Source organism: Mchenga conophoros, linkage group LG14 (assembly GCF_057382185.1).
Source record: "Mchenga conophoros isolate Kocher_MC1m ecotype Shallow Benthic linkage group LG14, M_conophoros_male_GT1.1, whole genome shotgun sequence".
Lineage (NCBI taxonomy): Eukaryota > Metazoa > Chordata > Actinopteri > Cichliformes > Cichlidae > Mchenga > Mchenga conophoros.
In genome coordinates this window covers 39,560,270-39,579,879 of record NC_140539.1, presented here as the reverse complement: position 1 = coordinate 39,579,879, position 19,610 = coordinate 39,560,270, and the positions used below count along the sequence as shown (strand labels likewise).

General features: G+C 47.7%; 1 protein-coding gene across 3 annotated transcripts in view; it reads right to left on the bottom strand.

Moving 5' to 3' along the window:
* The window catches only part of exoc3l2b (exocyst complex component 3-like 2b), a 39,116-nt gene that overhangs the window by 18,958 nt on the left and 548 nt on the right, over window positions 1–19,610 (bottom strand). The window contains exons 2-4 of one of the 3 annotated variants that reach the window (XM_085244515.1): window positions 17,363–17,415; window positions 827–1,324; window positions 203–426 (exon numbers count right to left, since the gene is read on the bottom strand). In XM_085244515.1, the coding sequence (XP_085100641.1) occupies window positions 203–426; window positions 827–1,287 (685 nt within the window). In that variant the 5' untranslated portion in view covers window positions 1,288–1,324; window positions 17,363–17,415. Of the gene's footprint in view, window positions 1–202; window positions 427–826; window positions 1,325–12,164; window positions 12,298–17,362; window positions 17,416–19,610 lie in introns of those variants that run through there. The other 2 variants (XM_085244514.1, XM_085244516.1) reach the window with 2 other exon arrangements.

Sequence of the window (19,610 nt, the reverse complement as noted above, 5' to 3'; positions counted from 1 at the left end):
TTTAGCTGTGGAATCGACAGGAAGTGACATCTGAACCATGTCAAACCGTGTGACAAAAGTAATCTGATTATCTTGGGTCGATCTCATGTTGTCAGGACTTAAGCGTGGTATTTCTGATACCGTAAACTTAAACCTAATATAAGTTTTTATATTTGTAAAAAACTAGTTCGTGTCTCTGCCGTGCTGAGCCAGGACTTCTTACCCGACAGTGGCTCTCTGGGTTTAACCTCCTCCACCGGCACCGACTGGTCCTCGGGACCCTGGGACGACTGGTCAGTCATGGACTCCTTCTTCGTCTTCCCCAGGCCCACCATCCTCATGAAGGACACGCGGCGGCTGGTCGAGTCGCCCTCGCTCTCCGAACAGTTCAGCTCACCGTTGGCTAACGATTCCTTACGGGAGGGGTCACGATATTTTCCTGCAAACCTTTTGTGAAGACAAAAAGAGAAAGGTCAGAGACTGTCACGGACCAAACTCCGCCACAGTTCCCACAGAGGTCTCTACCCGCTGACACTTTTACTTTACTAATCTCATAATTTTTGTTTGTATCTTGAACTTGGAACTTAAGAACTCGCCAAAACAAAAAGCTTATCGTTCCACCTCGTCCACATCAAGGCCTCTAATCCTCCTTCCCCTTGAGCCACGTTACACTGACAGATTTTTAATTCCTCTAACAGATCCCTGTAATCTCCTATCTAAACATTCACAAATGCCCTTCCAAGTTCTTATCTTCTATATTGAATGTCAGTGTGAATCCTTCATTTCGTCCTTACAAACTCAGCCCATTCATAATCTTTCATCGCCATTACTCTAATCCCACGTTTACCTGAGCAGACTTCCTTCAGAACTCCTCCTTCCTCTCTTCTTCTTCTGAGAAGGTGAAGGTGAGGGCGACCCTTGCAGCGACCCTTGTGGGGAGAGCGTGGCACTCTTTCCCGACATCCTCAGGTTCTTCCCCAGCTTCCCGAGGCTCTTCAGCGGGGACATGAACTTGAAGGAACCCTTCACCGAACCTCCTCCGCTTCCTTTTTTCCCCTCGTTGGCCTCGTTCTCATCCTCCTCATCCTCAAATGGGTTGCGGTCCCTCGGCACATCGCCGTCCAGCAGGGAGCTGCCGGGTGACCAGTGGTTGCCATGGCCCCCGTTACCATGGATACTGTCGTCATCATTGTCAAAGGGGTTATGATGGCGGGGTGTGATGTTGAGGCTCATCCTGCGGATGAATAGGGCGTTGTCTAGAGTCGGACCGCCTTTTAGGCGCACTGGGAGGTTTTTGAAGATGGGCATGATGGAGCTGGGGGAGGGGGGAGAGGGAGGGAGAGACCTGGTAAAAGAAGGAAGGGGGGAGGCGTCAAAGCTTCATGATGGTATTAAAACGCTATTGTGCAAAACCAGATTCAGCTACAAACATCGTCACAATTTTCATCATGTACAGGTCAGAAGTTAGAGGCCCAAACAGGAACCAGTTTGGCTCCAGAGCCCCTGCTGGTGGGCGAAGACCAGAGTCTGCTGTTTGTGTCTCACGTTCCTCGTCAGAAAAACCATCGCACAAATCCCGTTCTCACAGTTACTGACGTATAAGCTGCTAGAAACGGATCATTGCTGCTGATGCTCTGTAATTAAGAAAAACATCGTAACGCGCTTTGATTGATATCAGCGCAACAAGAAAAACACATTTCCGCCCCGTCACTGCGTCGATTTTTTAATCACGATTAAACCTGTTTATTCATCAACTTGTTAGTTTTACTGGAAAATTACATTTGAGGTTCATCTTTTATTATTTATTATATTAGTTCTTTATCTTTACAATATGATAAGGATGCTCACTATACTAATAAAATACTAATCAAGTTTGAGGCTGAAAATGAAAAAGTTCAGAAGATTTTATTTCGTTTCATCAGGATGAATAATCGCCCACGGGACACACCTGAAGGACACACCTGAAGGACACACCTGAAGGACACACCTGAAGGACACACCTGAAGGACACACCTGCTTTTTTGTAACTTTTTTAGTGTTTGAGCTCTGATAAGACTCCACCCTGACGTAGGCTGTCGGTTACACTCTGACAGCTGCTCTGATAACGCAGAGGTCACACTCACGGTGTTGTGATGGTCGGTGACCATGGCAACACATCCGCCTCCTACCCGAAGATGCCCGAGCTGTCAGTTTGACCTTGATGTGGAAGATTGGTTCGTGTGCATCATAAATATAATCACATGATAAAACAGCAATAATAACACAGTTAGTTTTAATGTGGACTCTGATGGTGGCCACACCCACACGGCTGAGGCGCAGGTTCCTTCTTTTTGGCTCAAACTCATCGCAGACTTTGAAAACCTGCATGAAACCGCAGGGAAGCCTCCGACAGACAACAGGAATAACCCCGTAAACAAGCAGGCAGCGTCGGATATATCAGGACTTTGCCTCTGGGGATAACAGCTGATATTTTGGGGCTTTCGATGCAGCCAGCGGACATCCATGCCGAGACTTCCTCTTCCATGTGCCGGTATTTGTTTACAAATGCAGGAACATTTAGAAAAGGCTGAATATTTCATTTCCACCCGATGAGAAAAACTGTCAGGTCTTTACGCTGAGACGCGTTTCCAGAGCCGCCCAGTGTCGTGCTGATTTTCAGATTGCGGCTGTCAGAGAACAGAAGATAAATTGTTCTTCAAAGATAGCAGCTTTGATGACTTACAGGAGGACGAAGGTGCTCTGACGCACATCAGGACACACCTGACTATCACGGATGCTGCAGGTTCCTTTGAACCTCTTCAGGAACGTTTTCAGAACGCTCTAACAGAAATCGAGCTCTCCGATTGGCCGGCAGGGGTCTTCTGAAATAATGTCAGCAGTCTGAGGCGCCGGTAAGCCCGGCAGCAGAATGACAGCGAGCAGATCCTGTCGTAAAGCAGCTGGTGTCACATGTTCCCAAAACCATAAAGCCTGAAGACAAAGACTCATAAACTCTGCAAACATTAACAGGCAGCCGCTCGGTAATGATTCATGGGAAACCCTGTAATGATTAAATGTGCCCTCGACCAGCGCGGCACTCATTAATGTCCACTCTGTAAACTCCACCTGCGATTTTAACACGCTGAAAACTGAAGCAGACTTCCTTCAGACTGAAACATGGACACACACAGCACCTGAACTGGATTTGATCCCAGATTATCGGCCAACCTGGATGCAGTCTACGGGAAGCTGCATCCATAGACTGCATACAACAGTCCTAACATTCACACCACTTGATTTCTCCGTGTTTGACCACCCCCCAACCCCCGATCCGACGCTGGTCCCCCTGCCAACCCGCTCCTGGCGGTCTGGAGGCTGTACCCGGGCCCCGCCTCGTGGGCCCAGGAGTCCTCGCCTCTGCCTGTCACACTATCGTTGTCCTTTCCGCTCCTATTGTTTGTGTCCAGAAGCTTCCGCGATGCCCTGCGACCCTCTTGAAGAAAACAGGCTGTGTGTGAGCGCCACTGGGCTCCGCATGGGTTTCCTGAGCCTGCCGCCAGGGCTGCTGGGTATTTATGGAACCAACACCACTGAATCACTTCCCACTTCAGCCTGCTGGCTTTCTTCACTGTTTTCCTCACATGTGTGTGTGTGTGTGTGTGTGTGTGTGTGTGTGTGTGTGTGTGTGTGTGAGAGGGAGTCTATTTCTGGCAGCAGCAGCGTGTCCTGAGCTGGTGAGACTGGAAACCAACAACATGAACAACATCCGCTCCCAGTGCGCCCTCACAGTCCTGTTTCCATCACTTGGGAGGACACTGACTTTACTACACAGACAGACGTGCGTTCAGCGACAGAATCCACACAAAGGTGCCGAGTGCACATCCTAATTCAGCTCTTTAACGTCTGTCTGTGGCCCAACTCAAACACAGAAATCAGCGATGGAAGGGAGAATCGAGCAGCGCGACTGGTTTTACTGGCTGGGCCCACATGAGATTGAAGCTTTGGAGCTCTGTTTGCGGTCTCTGAGTTAAGGCCGCTGCTCACCTCCGTCATGCTGCTTCACCTGGTCTCACAGATGAAGCACGGCGTCTGACGCTTGTTTTTGTCTGTGCTGTTTTATTTTAGATCCTAAAAGTCTGTTAGGAGCAAAAACACCAGCCAATCAGACTGCAGCTGAGTACAGATTAGATGTTCCACCTGTCATCCAAACGTCCATCCATCACATCCTCAGAGACACCTCGCTGCTCCACAGTGTCGTCACACACACGTGTGGACGAGTTCAACGCGGCGTTTAAGCATCACGTGGAGGCGAAGGAGTCGCGACCTTTTCAGTGTCACAAAACAGACAGGAAGCCAGGAAGAGGAGCAGATAACCAATCAGAGGGAGGCACAGACTTCAGCCCTGACCTTCAGCGGCTGATTAATGACTGTGTAGATAATCAGCTGATTAACATCTGCTGGAGGAAACAGAACGTCCAAAAACAGGAATCATTTCATAAGAAGGGCCGGCAGCTGATCGCCTGCTTCCTGCCCACATTCATCATCGATTCATGTTTTTGAGCTCAAACTCTCGATGCCTGACTGGATGTCTGCGGCCCAAACACGAGAACGGACGAACAAATCTGTTCCCACTGCAGACGCAGAACAGTAACACGAGCTTTCTTACAGGGGGCGGCAGTTATTCGCCAAGTGACCAAATTCATGGGCTGCATCCTCCTGAGGCCGTCACAGCGACGAGACGACGGCTGCTTCAAATGCGTCCTTCATTTCCCCGAATTTGAAGGATGGGTCGGTGTGTCCTTCGTGGCCCGACCTATCCCAGAATTCATAGCGTGGCCCAGCCAAGTCCAGTTTCCAACGTTGGCGGCAGTTTTAAAATTACTCTTATTTAAAATTACTCTTATTTGTCTTTCTGGGTCACAAAATAAACTCTTAACACATTTGAAGGCGAGACAGTAGCTGTGTAAACATCAAATATCTGCAGATTTATCAGGACATCACATGTTTGCAAAAGTGCTTCGACGTTTTCGAAGACATCTGTTACCCACCCGCTCGATAGCTGACCGGGGTGAGAACACCGGACTCCCGGCTTCATCGTTTTCAAACCCACCGCCGTCTGTCACTACTCAGGTTAAACGTGATGTATACGTCACTCAGATAACTTAAAATGTTATTGTTTGGCTTTTTTCAGTGTTTGATTTGTTCCTGAGTGAATCTGTTTGGCTGAAATTAAAGTTATTTTTCACACAGCTGAATAAACGTCAAACAGAAAACCGATTGAACAGAAGTGAGAGACGGTCGAGAGTTTACTCCAGCGTCCTGTTATATTCAGATAGCAAGGAGCAGACGGCCGAGTTCATTCAACTCCACCCAGACAGCGGCTAGAACGTCCAATTTCACAACCTCCAGTCTTCTCGGCCTTGGGAGGATGAATTTGGACACAGCTATTGATTGGATGCAGATGCCATCTTGACCCCTTCAATCGCAGCCCGTTTTGCTGCCATCCTGATGCACTGAAGACGCTTTGAAGACAGGAACTGACTGCAACCGCAGAGCTGGTCTCAGTCCTCAAAGCAACCATTTCAAAGGCAACAAGCTGACAGTTTCACTGAGCACGATCACAACTGCTGCTCTCAGTACTGTGACTGTAAAGCAGCCCAAACACGAGAAGCTACAGCTGACATCAGCAGGACGTTCACACCACAGACGATCGTTTGGGTCCAGATGGAGTCACAGCGGTCTCTGTTAGCTAACGCGAGCAGCTACAGTCGTGCAGTCTGCTCGGGGACGCTGCTCATTCATGTGTTTCATTTGTTTCTGTTCTGCAAAGGGACAAAAGGTGAACACACACACACAGTAATCCATGTTGTGTTTACACACAGTGAGCCTGTGAGCAGGCGGAGGTGGAATTTTACTGGGAATCTGCTGCTCAGTGACTGGAATGATAAGTGGCCAGTTTGACGCGGAAGCTTCTCGCCGTGTTTCTGGACGTCAGGCTGACGGCGTTCCCACAGAGCTGCAGCCGGTCAGCTGACACAGCGGGAGGAGTTTCCCTCAGTGGGTGCCGTCAGTTTTCCAACAAGACAGGAAATCATCTTTAGGACATTTCAGTGATGTGAGAGGAAGTCTGCACTTCAGCTGGACGGAAGAGAAAACCAGCTGTCGAGCCCAGCAGGTTGCTCTTACTGGGACACATGAATGAGGTCCAGTCACAGGCCAGTTCTCCTCTCGTTGTCGATGTCTCCCCAGCGGATCATCTGCCTCCCTCCATCCATCAACGCTCTCTGAGCTCGTCCCCTTCTCCTCCTGCCTGGCAGCTCCATCATATCCACCCTCCCTCCTCTGCACATGTGCAAACAATCTGAGCCTCTCGGACTCTGAGCTGCCCCTCTGATGGACTCATTCCTGGTGCTGTCCATGCCGCTCACTCCCAATAAACATCTGAACGTCTTCATCTCGGCCTCCACCTTCTCCATCACTATCCATCCCTGACACTCGTCTCCACCTACACCACCCTGCCTGCACTGTCCAAACCTCTGCTGCCTCGTTTCCTACATTAATGGTTCATACACAGCGACGCTGTAAACATAACTGCCAGCAGCTTCCTGTCAGCCGACATCGACCCCCGCGCTGCCATGCGTGTGACCGACGCGCCTTCTGCTGCAGGACTTTCAGTCCCAGCTGCACGTTCCTCTCTGCAGGGAGGACATTTTTCTGAACAGCTGCTTTCTCTCACAGACGATGCTGAGCTGACAGTTTTTCCTTAATGGGAGACAGATGCAGTGTGGGTAACCATGACCTCATATCAGAGCAGTTATATTATGTGACGGTAATTCGATAATCGTCCCGAGCGGTGTCCTGGAGTTTCAGAGCGATCTGTGGAGCGCTGGCTTGTTTTTCTGTCCTCTGCCTGCAGGCTAACCTGTGCAGCCTGTTCTTATTATCGCTGCAGCTGCAGCTCAGAGTGCACGCCGGCCTCGCTGTGTCCCGACTGTTAAACAGCTTCCTGCTGAGGAGGGCAGCACGTGCGCGCAGGAAGAGGAACCGAATTCAGACAAATTCCATCGATTTATTTATTATTACTTTTGTGAGCTACATGATAATAACCCACCCGTACACACACACGCAATCCTGGACTTTAAAACTGTGAAGTAATGACCGTGGCTCAGCCCCGCCCAGCCGGTCTGAGCTGGGTTTGACTTTGGAGCCATAAAGTTCTTTTTATCAGAGCAGCCCGGCTCAAAAACACACACGATGGAATATTTACACCAGAGCCTGCTTCATGAAGCTGCTTCTACGTGTGGAGATGAAGGAAAAGGTGGAGACGAAATGTTGAAAAAGACGTCACAGTTCCCAAAACCTGTGTGTGCGAAAAGGTGGCTGTGGAGAGCTGACCGTGTAATGATGACTGTACTCAGCACAGCTTCATGTCCCACTCACAGCATGAAGGAAAAGTACTGCACACACACACACACACACACACACACAGAGACACACACACACACACAGAGACACACACACACACACACACACAGAGACACACACACACACACACACACACACAGAGACACACACACACACACAGAGACACACACACACACACACACACACACACAGAGACACACACACACACACAGAGACACACACACACACACACACACAGAGACACACACACACACACACAGACACACACACACAGACACACACACACAGACACACACAGACACACACACACAGACACACACACACACACACACACACACACACACACACAGAGACACAGACACACACACACAGAGACACACAGACACACACACACACACACACACACACACAGACACACACACACACACACACACACACACACACACACACACACACACACAGAGACACACACACACACACACACACACACACACACACACAGAGACACACACACACACACACACACACACACACACACACAGGTAACAATGGTTTAAAAAGGCTTTTTCAAGCCTTTCATTCACCAAACTAAACGGAGCAGGATGCTAAAAACATGCATCAGCGATGTTACGGTTGCAGCTTCTGACTAAAAGCAGGATGCAGCAGCCCGATGGAGGGTCTGGAGGCAGACCTGAGCATATTTGGATGAGCAGGTGGAGTGTCGAGTTGTTTTTATCGCACATAAAGTAGTGGCGAGTCGCGCGTCTCTGCAAACGAGTGCAGTTTGTAACGTTTCTGTCTGCTTGGTTTCAAAGAACTCAAACTCTAAAACAGAGCAGTTAATAAAGGGATTGGTGTCAGTGTGACCACAGCTGGTCATTAATGCAAAGTAAGAGCAAGAACTGAACCAAATCACTAGTAACTCACTAAGGTAGCGGCTAAAGCGCCTCCAGCTGTCCAGATGTTCTGTCACCAAACTGATGCTCAGACTTCAACTAATGTTTTTTTAAATCCACCATCCATGATTAATGTACTAGTCCTATCGCTCTTATTTTGAAAGCTTGGACCTTCCTGTGTTGTGCTTCTCATCTCACTCACAGCTGCTTTTCAAACGTTTTCATTTTTTTTGTTCTTTTACATCTGGAAAGCAGCTTTTTATTTTGCTGCTGCACCAAACTGAGAAGGTTTCCAGGACGACAGCTGGTCAGAGCTCGAAGCTGTAATAAACGCAGAAATCTCTGATCCTCTGGACAGCTGCTGGAGGCTGAATGAAAACTCTGAGATGAATGTGAGTGTGTTGGCCAAATCTTCTGAAAGGTGGAAGATTTTGTCATGCCAGACTGAATCTGACACCTGAGACACCTGAGCCCACATCATCAGCACTTTTATCTACAGATGGCTGTTGTGCAACCTGTGTGAGAGATCTGAGTTCAGATCAGGATCAGCTCTGTCATGTTTAACAGGGTCACGGATCCACAGAAAACGACATCTAAAAGCTGGAAAACTGTAGAGAAGCTTTGAACTGGATGCTTATTCGTGTTTACTTCCTGTTTTGGTTTGACCTTCGTGTCTTCTAGAAGTCACAGTCTTAAATCTGAATCCCTGTTAATATTTGTTTCTTTTATATGTTTTTAATCAGCTCGTGGCGATAAAGCACGAATCAGCTTTTATGGCTGCGCTCCGGCGAATCAGATCGAAGCAGAAAGTCTCAAACTCTGGTTTTACTTTGGCAATCACCCCCTCCCTCCCCCCCAACATCATGTTACCCAACAGCCTGCGTGGAGCCAAATCCATCATCCTTTAACTCAGTTTCCCAGACGTTTTTCTCCGGCTCGTGTGCAGACTTGATGCTGCGGGAGCTGCGCTGATTGGACCGCTCAGGTTTAAGTTTATTAAGGTCAAAGTTGAATGAGCGCTCAGCGAAGGTGTGCCTGTGCTGCTGATGACCAATAAAACGTCCACGGGCCAGCATCTAACCCGTCAGTCTGTTTGCACATGCCTGAATTCCCATAGTTCTGGTTTATGGTCACAGCTCACTGTGTCCTCATGAGTCAACAGCTGAAGGGTTAGCGCTCAGCTGGATCAGTGGGGTGAAAGCTACGCTCTGATTGGTTGTTATGTCGTTAGACGACAGCACTTCCTCTTAAAGCACTTATTTGTTTAATTGTTACGGGTCAGGTGAAGGACGGTCAGCAGGTAACGCTGAGCTGCTTCCACGTTTGAAACTTTGTGGACTTTTTAAACCAGCTCCAACCTTAGCTAAATATCCAGGTCCGAACCACAATGTACGTATTAACAGGTAGCAGCAGGAGTGGGTTAGCAGCTGGTTACCATTACATGGTCTGGTTATCTGGTTAACCACCAACTGCTTCAGTTCATCCAGACGAACGTCCACAGGTAACAGCAAACGCCTTTTAAAGCACACGATCAAACCTCCTGACAGCAAAACAACCAATCACAGCAACAGCCAGTTAAAAGCATGAATGTAGGCTAATGTCCTGAAACTGAACAGCTCCGAATCAGAAATAATCACCATCAAAATCCATCACAGGGTCCCTGTATCCTTCTCTCACGCCCACCTGCAGAAACACTCGCTTAACCAGCAGCCTCCTCACTGGGAGGCAACCAGCTCGAGATCCTTTGCTGGTGGAGCAAGAGTGTTGCGGTTTCCTCTGATGTTTCTCGCCCTGATCCCTCGTTACCGAGGTCCTCGAATACTGTTCCAACAGCCGGAGCTGCAGGTGACCTTTCCGCCTTGCGAGACGGACGTTAGGGTGAAAAACACTCACTGGTCTGAGCCTGAGAACCAGAACCCACCCAAGCTGACCTGACACTGAACACAACTGTCACAATGCCATCAGACGTGCTGCAGTATCAGTGGAAACAAATCTGCACATCTGCCTGCACAGAGCAGATGAGGAGGACAGGAAGCCAGACACATAATGAATTTTCAAAATAAAAGAACCTTGTTTTCAAAGATGTGCAAAAGATGGAACACAGGTATGTGTTCCTGCGCCCTCCTCCACCTGCACTCCAGCTGTCTGAGTCACATTTAAAAGAAATACCTGGAAAGGAAGCGTCTTAAGTTCCATATCTGCCTGTTGGGTTAATGAATAATCACGTCAAATAATGGACGTTGCAATACCGACCAAATCACTGTGATTAGGCTGTTTGCCACAACTGAGCAGCTTTAATATACGCGGCGATAAACTTTATCAGACGTCCGGAGAGCTGGCGCGCTTTCAGGCTTGGTCTTCACGTTTTTTATTACTTTGTTTTACTCGACGTTTGGCTGTGAGCAAAAAACTACTCGGTTAAGATCGCAGCTTGGAGTCATCAGCAGGCTATCAGCAGTTTGGATGCCCGACAGTAGGGAGGTCAAAGGTCAAAACAGTTCCTCTGCAGGGCAGAAGGGCTCGCACAGAAACTGAAGTTCATAGATCTGTCATATCTGCTTTGTTTTTGCACATGGCTCAACAGGAAGTTAAAATGTGACAGTCAGCAGCGGGGGAGGAGCGTCCATGTTTCCATCACAGTGGACAGTTTCTTAATGCTTCATTAAAAGCCTGCAGCGTTTCAGCCTCTGAAACAACTGAGCTGAATAAAGATGAGGAGGAGGAGGAGGGAGGTGAAGCAACGATAAAAGAAAGGTGTGAAGGACAAATAAAGACAAAGCCTGGACTTTGATCAGTCTGCATTCTTCTGTTTGTTTGCAGCACTAATGGGAAAAAGCAGGAACGTGCTGCGTTCACTGACTTCTGAGTTTGCGGGGCTTCAGCCTGTATCCTCTGACACTGCTGGGCTCTGTCGTCATGGTGACGCCGTGTGATCACGCTGCTCTGTACCTGTCGCTGTTTGACTTCACCTTGTTTGTACTGAAAATAAACGCTGTTGCAGGTTTAAACAGAGTCCTCTGTAATCAGCACAGATGCAAATCTTTGTTCAGCAGGGTCGGTGTAACTGCTCTAAACACTAACTTCTCCACAGGCGTCACCGAGAGGGGCAACCCCTGATATGGTCATCCGTGGGCACACCTGCAGGAGAGAGTCAATAAGAAGCTGGCTTCAAAGGACCCGTGGTTGTAGTGGGAGGGGCTAAAACTAAAACAGGTGGTTTCGGACAAAGGTTAAGAAATAGAAGGATTATTCTGAACTCTGAATCATGCAAAGCTGCTCTAAAGAAATCAAAGAATTTTTAAAAACACATGTAAGGAGGAGCAGAAGCCTCAGGCCAGTCAGAGAGCAGCACGAAAAAGTCCCCCAGTGAGCTGTACAACACCCACGGAGACATCAGGAGGCTCACGTGGACCTGTGATCTGCAGCAATCTTTCACCTGCACTCAGTTAATCAGTGACGTTTCCTGCCACGGTCACACCTGCTACCTCAGACTGTGGACTGCAGCTTCAGGACTCAGAGGGAGCTGTAGTGCAGCAGAAACACCTCTGACCTCAGCTGACCTCTAAAGAAGCAGACTCACAAGCTGCCAGGAACCGTCAATAATGGGCCGCACGTACATTTACTGAAAATACCCACAAATCCAGTTTCAGCTAAAAGTCTTTGCTTTTCACTTTTACGGCTGCCAAGTACAAAGTGTCACTTCCTGTCTTTTCTAATATCACTGATCGATCCGAATAAATTAAATCCAATCTTCACTTTAAATTCAGTCATGTTTAGTTTCTGCTCAAAACCCCGAAAACTTTCACTTCTCTGCATCTGAAATCATTCTAACAGATAATAAACTCTCCGTGTCCGCTGCTCCATCAGCGGGTGTTCGTTACTCACAGCGCGGGGACATGGTGGCGGAGCGGCGGGTCACACTGTCACCAGGAGCCGGGCTGAGGCGTCCAGGAGCCGGACACCGGGCGAAGAGACAGCGCAGAAAAGCTCGACTCACTCTGAGGAGAAAGCTGCGGCTCTGGGACTGAAGACGCACAGAGGAGGAGGGGGTGCTGCCTTCAGGCACGGCCGGAAATTTCGCAATCGCAACGGGAGCTGCGCAGTGATAGGTCAGAGACCGCTGACGCTTTATCGCTGTGATAATATCATATATGACGTGTGTCACACACACAAGTCTAATGAATCCATGAAAACAAACTGACTTTGTTATTATAATTGCTGTTGTTATGATGATGATGAAGATGATGATGGTCGGGTGCTGCGGGTCATAAACACTGTGCTGACGTCACAGTTGGCACACAAACCAACACTGTTCATTTCAGCGATCAGACTCGCCGGTGACTCGGCGGCGTCCCGCTGATGTGCGACCATCAGCACTTTCATCCCGCTCACCGCAGGCTCAACAACAGCGTAACAAAGAGGCCAAGAATGCAGCACGGGGGGTGGGTGGGGGGGTTACAGGAACTCTGAATATTTAGTCCGAAATACTGAATAATTGTATTAAACTGGAGTTTTGAAGCACGTATGCAGCCCTGGTCCTGTTTATTATGTGACAAGATAAAACTATAAGAATTTAAACATGATCTCAGGATTGTTTTACAAAGTGGAAAAAAACATTTAGACCTGATTTAAACAAACTGTTCACATCTGTAACTAAAGTAAATATATGGCATTACTGTATCAGAATTTCTGATTTATTAAAGTGCAAATCTCTTTAATTCAGCATTTTCTAATTATTTTAATGACTTATTGTTCAGTAGCTCGGTCTATAATAATGTAGGTCAAACAGTCAACAGTCTGTTTGACCTGCTCCCCTCAGGCAGGAGGCTCCGGTCCATTCACACCAGAACCTCTCGCCATAAGAACAGTTTCTTCCCCTCTGCTGTTGGACACATGAACAATAACCGTATGACTGTACCCGCCACTAACACATGACCCTACGCTGTGTCACTGCATCATTCTATGTTTGGCACTGATCACCACCTGCACTCATGTATATATCTTTCAACGTAGCACTCTTAATTCTTATTCTCATGTATATATCTCATGTATATCTAATGCACATATCTTTCCACGTAGCACTTTTAATTCTTATCCCTACTTTTATTTTTTTCCATGTCTATTTAAGTGCTATTTATGACAGTATGTTTGCACTGAAGCACCGCAGCAATTTCCTAATGTTGTAAACCTGCTCAACATTTGGCAATAAACCCCATTCTGATTCTGATTCTGATGTAATTGTTTTGCCAAATAATAAGCAACAAAAGCTCCACGAGGTGCAGTGATTATACTCAGGACATGCAGGAAACGCTGTAAGTATAACATGGAAATACTAAATGAGGTACAAGTACATTAAACCTGAGCAAAGTACTCAGTTACATTCCTGCAGGTCCTATCCTCGCTCTCATCCTGTGGTATCACGATTCAGTGGGGGCGGTGCCACCCCCTGCCCCCCTCCTATCCGCGCCCCTGTGGCTGAGGAGAACTGTCGATACCTTTTAAATTCATGCTGGAACTTTTGTTTTTTGTCAGATGTGATGTTTTTCCCCCTGGCCCTCCGTAGATTTGTATTTTGTGTTCCTGATCTGGTGGATTTGTTGCCCCAAACACATTAATCACCGGTTTGCTCCGTGTGTGCTGCTGCGTTTCTCTCCCGTGTTTGTTTTGGGGCATTGGAGACTTTTCGCAGCAGCAGAGACAGACGGGAAGCACCAGAGAGTCCTCGGACTCAGCACAGCGGGCTGAAATCACCTTCACCTCAGGACCGACACACAGAGCGATCCGCTCGAGGCCACTCCCCCCTCAGGTCTGCCTAAAGTCACACTCTGACTTTCACTCTCAAAGTCACGCTGCCTCCTCACAGAAAACGGTCACTTTTCATTCAGCAGCAACAAAATCACACTGTGTGTGCGTGTGTGTGTGTGTGTGTGTGCGTGTGTGTGCGTGTGTGTGTGTGTGTGCGCGCGCGCGTGTGTGTGCGTGCGTGCGTGCGCGTGTACACTGTTCATCAGTTGCTTCAGTAAAGCACGGATATGTGATCAGTTCCTGTCCTGCTGCAGATGAAAGCTGCTGATGAGACTCTCATGCGCTTGGAAAAGATGCTTTGAGGTTGTAGCTCCTGAACTCTGAAACCGCCGCCCTCAGCCAATCAGGTCGGCTCTGGTTTGTTTTAAACGTTAGCTTGTCTTGATTTTTAGGCCATGATTGGCCACAGCTGAAGCATGAACGTAAGACTGTGCGTCTGCTGGAACACACTGATCTTTAATACATGTGAAGCGTGTTGTGACAGTCGTATTAGTCTCATTAGTGCTGTTTGTACTTTCTCACCTCATACTAGCAGGAAAACCTTTGACTGTTTACTCCACAAACCCCCCTTCAGGTTTTAGCTTTGTGTCTAAATCTGTGTGTCTGGTGCAGTTTTATCAGGATATTTGTTAAATAAATGACTGAGAGCAGTCTCCCCCCACGCCTCCAGTCTGACAGGGACACCACCAGCTCCACTGTGCAGCTTACAGATCAGGTCAACCTCAGCTGCTGGAACAGCACAGCGAGTATATACGCATGAGCACAGGTGGAGAGAAACACCAACACTCAGCTTTTCATGTCTAATTCAACAGCATACACACTCACTTCCTGTCTTACTCTTTCTTTGTTGGACTTTTCCTTTGTTCTTTCTGTTTTTCACTAAACCAAGAACGCGAGAGCTAAAGTTAGACCTCAAGGGAAAGTCTGAAGTCTGCAGGAAGCAAATGGAAGTCAGTGTAATGTCCTCTGAAGTGTGTGTGTGTACGTGTTTAGACATCTTTGTGAGGACCAGAAATTGACATGCTACTATACTTGTGGGGACCAAAAGTCACTTATGAGGACAAAGTGTCCGTCCCCACGAGTTTGAAGGTAATGTTTGAGGCTCAAGGTGTGGCTTAGTGTCAGGGTTACAGTTAGGTTATGGTTATGGTGAACATGTAGGGGAAGCACTATGTCGATGAGAGGTCCCCGCTAATATATGAAAACGAGTGTGTGTGTGTTACATTCCTGGCTGGGAGTCATCCATCAGCTGGTAAACACCTCACAAAAGAGGTCTCACAGTACTCATTAACTGCTTTCAACACAAGTCAAAGCAAACACACACACACACTGACCCCGGTGACCTTGCCCTCACTCACAGATGACCTTTCACCGCAGTCTCCATGATTTCCTCACTTCTGATCAACACATTCTGGATCAATCGTTCCTCTTTTTCCCCTTGTTTCATTTTCCTGAAACGACTCGCTCCAGCAAAGAAGCTCAGTTTTCCGAGGCACCTGGAACGCATCACGGGAGGAGAAAGTCCGCGTGTTTTATGAGGTGATAACGGTTTGGGTTAAACGTTGTTTCACACCCAGCTGACGTCGACAAGCCGCACAAATGTGGAATAAATAATTATAAACAGAACAAGAACGTGGCTCCAGTTTTCGGCCAAATGCACCGGATTCATCTGACCTGGGATCAGTTTTGAAGGAGCATTGGTCCAGAGGAGATGAGGCTGTTTCTCCATCGTGGTCACATGTGGCTTCTTCTCTGCATGATGGAGCTGTAACCTCCACGCTGGTTTCTGGAAGTGTTCCTGAGCGTGTGCAGTTATCCTCCTGGATCCTTTAATGATGATGACATGTGCTGTCAATGATCAATCACAGATGTTCACAGATGTTTGAGGGTCGATGAATACCCGATTAACCTCCTTAGTGCTTCTTTTTGGTAACTCTTACGTCTCCAACCTTTAAAACTGTGTGAGTCCTTTATCTGATCAAACTGCAGCTCAGCATCAGTCCTTCTCTCTGATCTCAGATCAGCTGGCTGCTCTGTGATGACCTCCACAGCGTCGTGGAAGAATCGCAGACACGGCGAGGGGGAGGAGCTCCATCAGGGGAGTGGGAACTTAAATCTGAGCAGAGAGCGAGGATCACCCATCCCACCGTGAGGAGGAGCACGGGGTGGTCAGCACTGCTGCCACTAGAAGGTTGTGGGTTTGAATCCACTGGCTGGCTGGGTTCTCCTGTGGCTTCCTCCCACAGTCATGCGTGGGCTTGGGCTAACGGGCTGTGGGTGTGAGTGGTTGTCTGTCTCTCTGTGTTAGCCCTGAGAGTCACCTGTCCCCCCCACCACCCTGAATCAGCTGCAGATAAGAACCTGGCTGAGATGGTTCATGTTTGTGTTAAATGTCATACGTGAGTGTTGATCATCTTCACTGTGGACGAATCTTTGGATGCAAGTTTCATGAGAGAAAATCCCAGAGACAAAGAGCTCGATGACTCAAACAGATACGTCTCAGCTTGTTCCAGATCTGCGCCGGACTCTCCAAAATTTCACACCAGCGTTGTGAAACGGTCGATGTGAAGGGAAAGCTGCGCAGCCGAGTCAGCAGCTGCAGATTTAATAAAAGAGCTGGTTTCAGGTCAGTGGGGCACAAAGAGAGAAGTCCGTACAGTCAGTGTGGTTTTGTTTTTGCTGCTGCTGTTTCTTCCAGTTTCACCGGCCAAGGAGTCGAGAATCGAAACTCTTCCACAAAAATGGCAACGATTTCACAAGCCCAGTGTCAGCGTGTGCTGCTGTGACCTTCAGGTGTTTAATGCAGCTTAGATCTGAACGGTAAATCAGCCAAAACAAGTCACGTCACATCAGCATTGGGCTACTTTTAAGAACCAGACAATCAGCAGACTCGTTCACAGAGAACGTTCCAGAATAATACAGGAAACTCAGTTTGACCACCTTCAACCGGCCACTGCAATAAAGTACGTTTTTTATGCTTGATCCAGAAGGACGCATCAACCTCAGCCTGCAAATCTGAATCCGAGTCACTGAAACTGCAGTTCCTCCAACGTCCACCAGAGGTCGCCCCCCAAAGCAACTCACTCCCCGCACATTCATGTGAAAAACAAAGTTTCCACAGACTGCAGTAGGGCTGGGTGTCGTCACTGATTCTAGAATCGATTCGATTCAATTGGATTTGAATCTGGGAAATTTTGCCTCAGACAGTCAGAAGTATTATAATTCAGATCAGCACATTTACATATTTTTGTATCTATAAAAAGGAAGCTGACACTCACGAGACTTTATCACAGGTGTGTGCGTCACAGCAGAGGCCTTTGTGTCAAAGCAGCTGAAGATAAAACACAGAAACACATGAAGGTGGTTTTCCTGTTCTGGGATTTTATAAAAATATTCTGCAGTAGATCAAAAACGAAAGAAACCCATTAATCAACATATGAACATCACCTCTGAAGTTACAGCGGTTTTACTAGAGACACAATGTTTTGCATTTTGCATAATTTTAAAAAGTTTACATTCGTTCAGTGTTGAACGGCAGAAATTAGGTTTTCTTTTCGGAAGTAAGTAAAAGGAAACAAACAGTGGCCGACAGCCTGTAAACAACGGTAGACTTGTGCGTAACAAGCAAGCGAATAATGCAGAAAACAGATTTTTATACCCGAAACTGTTGTTGAAGTACAGAGAGCGAGAGAGCTGTGCATGAAGTGTGATTTTTATCATGAGGATGTTTATGTGAAGCGCAGTTTGGATCTTCTTTTGCTGCTGGTTCAGTCAATCTTGTTTGGAGAGACATCAAACTAACAGCTTTAGAATCAGCGCATAAAGGGCGTGTACACAAAACGTTGACCCGCCGAAACATCAGAATCAGCGAGCTGTCGGCTTTCAGCCCCGACCGTGTCCGTGCCGTCGGTGAGAAAGGCGACATCTCACTGATCCTGCTCCGTCGGAGGGTCTGAGCTTTGTGTTTACGTCTCTGTGCAGAATCCGTGTTCCTGCTCTCATTTACTGTTTTACTGTTTGGTGGTTGCTGAAATTTTGTGAGGTTTAACCTCAGATTCTGGAATTTTGGGCAAAATAAATTTATATTAAAACGTTATCCAAGCCACAATCGATCGATCAATCGATTATCAAAACCCAGCCCTACTCTGCAGTGCTGGGAAAACCTAAGCTGTTAGCTTAGATTGCACCAAATCACAACAAATCATAGTCGCCTCAAGGAAAAAGCCCAACATATGACCCCCTATGAGCAGCACTTTGGCGACAGTGGGAAGGAAAAACTCCCTTTTAACAGGAAGAAACCTCCAGCAGAACCAGGCTCAGGGAGGGGCGGGGCCATCTGCTGCGACCGGTGAGAAAGAAGGAAGACAGGATAAAGACATGCTGTGGAAGACAGACAGAGGTTAATAATAAGTAATGATTAAATGCAGAGAGGTGTATGAACACTGGCAATTGCTAGTTAGCTTAAATTCATGTCGTCACATTTTGCAGGTGAAGGGAAAAAACTGTCACAGAGAGTGATTCTGATCATGTGGATCACATACATTGGGGGGAAGTAACAAAGTACAAATACTCTGTTACGGTACTTAAGTAGAATTTCAGGCATCTGTACTTCACTAGAGTATTTGTGTTTCTGACTGCTCCTTACTTTTACTCCCTACATTTTAAAAACACTCTCGTTACTTTATGTGTGACGTATCTGAGTCACAGTGAGGCAGCGCTGTTCGTGTACGAATCACAAGGAGACGTCGCGTCAAAGACGTCACAGAGAGTTGACTTTGTCTCGGCCCAACACCTGAGCGACTGTTTGCGTCAGCGTGGAGCTGACCCTACAGAAGAGGAGCGAGCACAAAGGGAGCAACGTTTTTAAGTGTTTCTGTCAGCTCAACAATCCTCAGCAAACACACAAACTGTGTGCGCGCAGTTTGTCTCACAGTGTGTTGCAGCTGCTGATTTCAGGGAGAGAAAAGACTGAGAGCTACGTTCACTCAGCCAGCACAGCTCACGAAACATCTGCTCTCATCTGGCTGAATCCAGGTGTTTACAGGTCAGCTGATCACACTAAGAAGATCTGCTGCAGCTCTCAGTGGGAACGACTGTGAGGTTCTTTCCCCACACTGAGCCTTACAGCTGATTTACAAACGATGGCACTGCAGGAAGATTTTAGAGGAGGAAATGCATCTTCTCTGGAAACTGGTGCCACGGCAGAGAAGCTGGATTTCCACCTACACTGGAACACTGAACTTCCTGTGGGTATCTGATCCACTCACAGTCAGACGTGCTCAGATCCCACTCCAGCATGCTTTTTCTTGGAAACTGTGAGCGGCGTCTGTGAATTCTGAGAAAGACATTCCTGGCATCCAAGCCCAGAAGAGACGGAGCGGCAGAGGCATTTTTCAGCTTTGAGGAGAAATCGACGATGACGTTAATAAGACATGTTTGTATCTGAAAACTGAGCCTGGAGGCAGCTCTGCAGGAGCTTCTCTCACACACCACATATCTGAGGCACCTCGGTCACCCTGAGGGTAA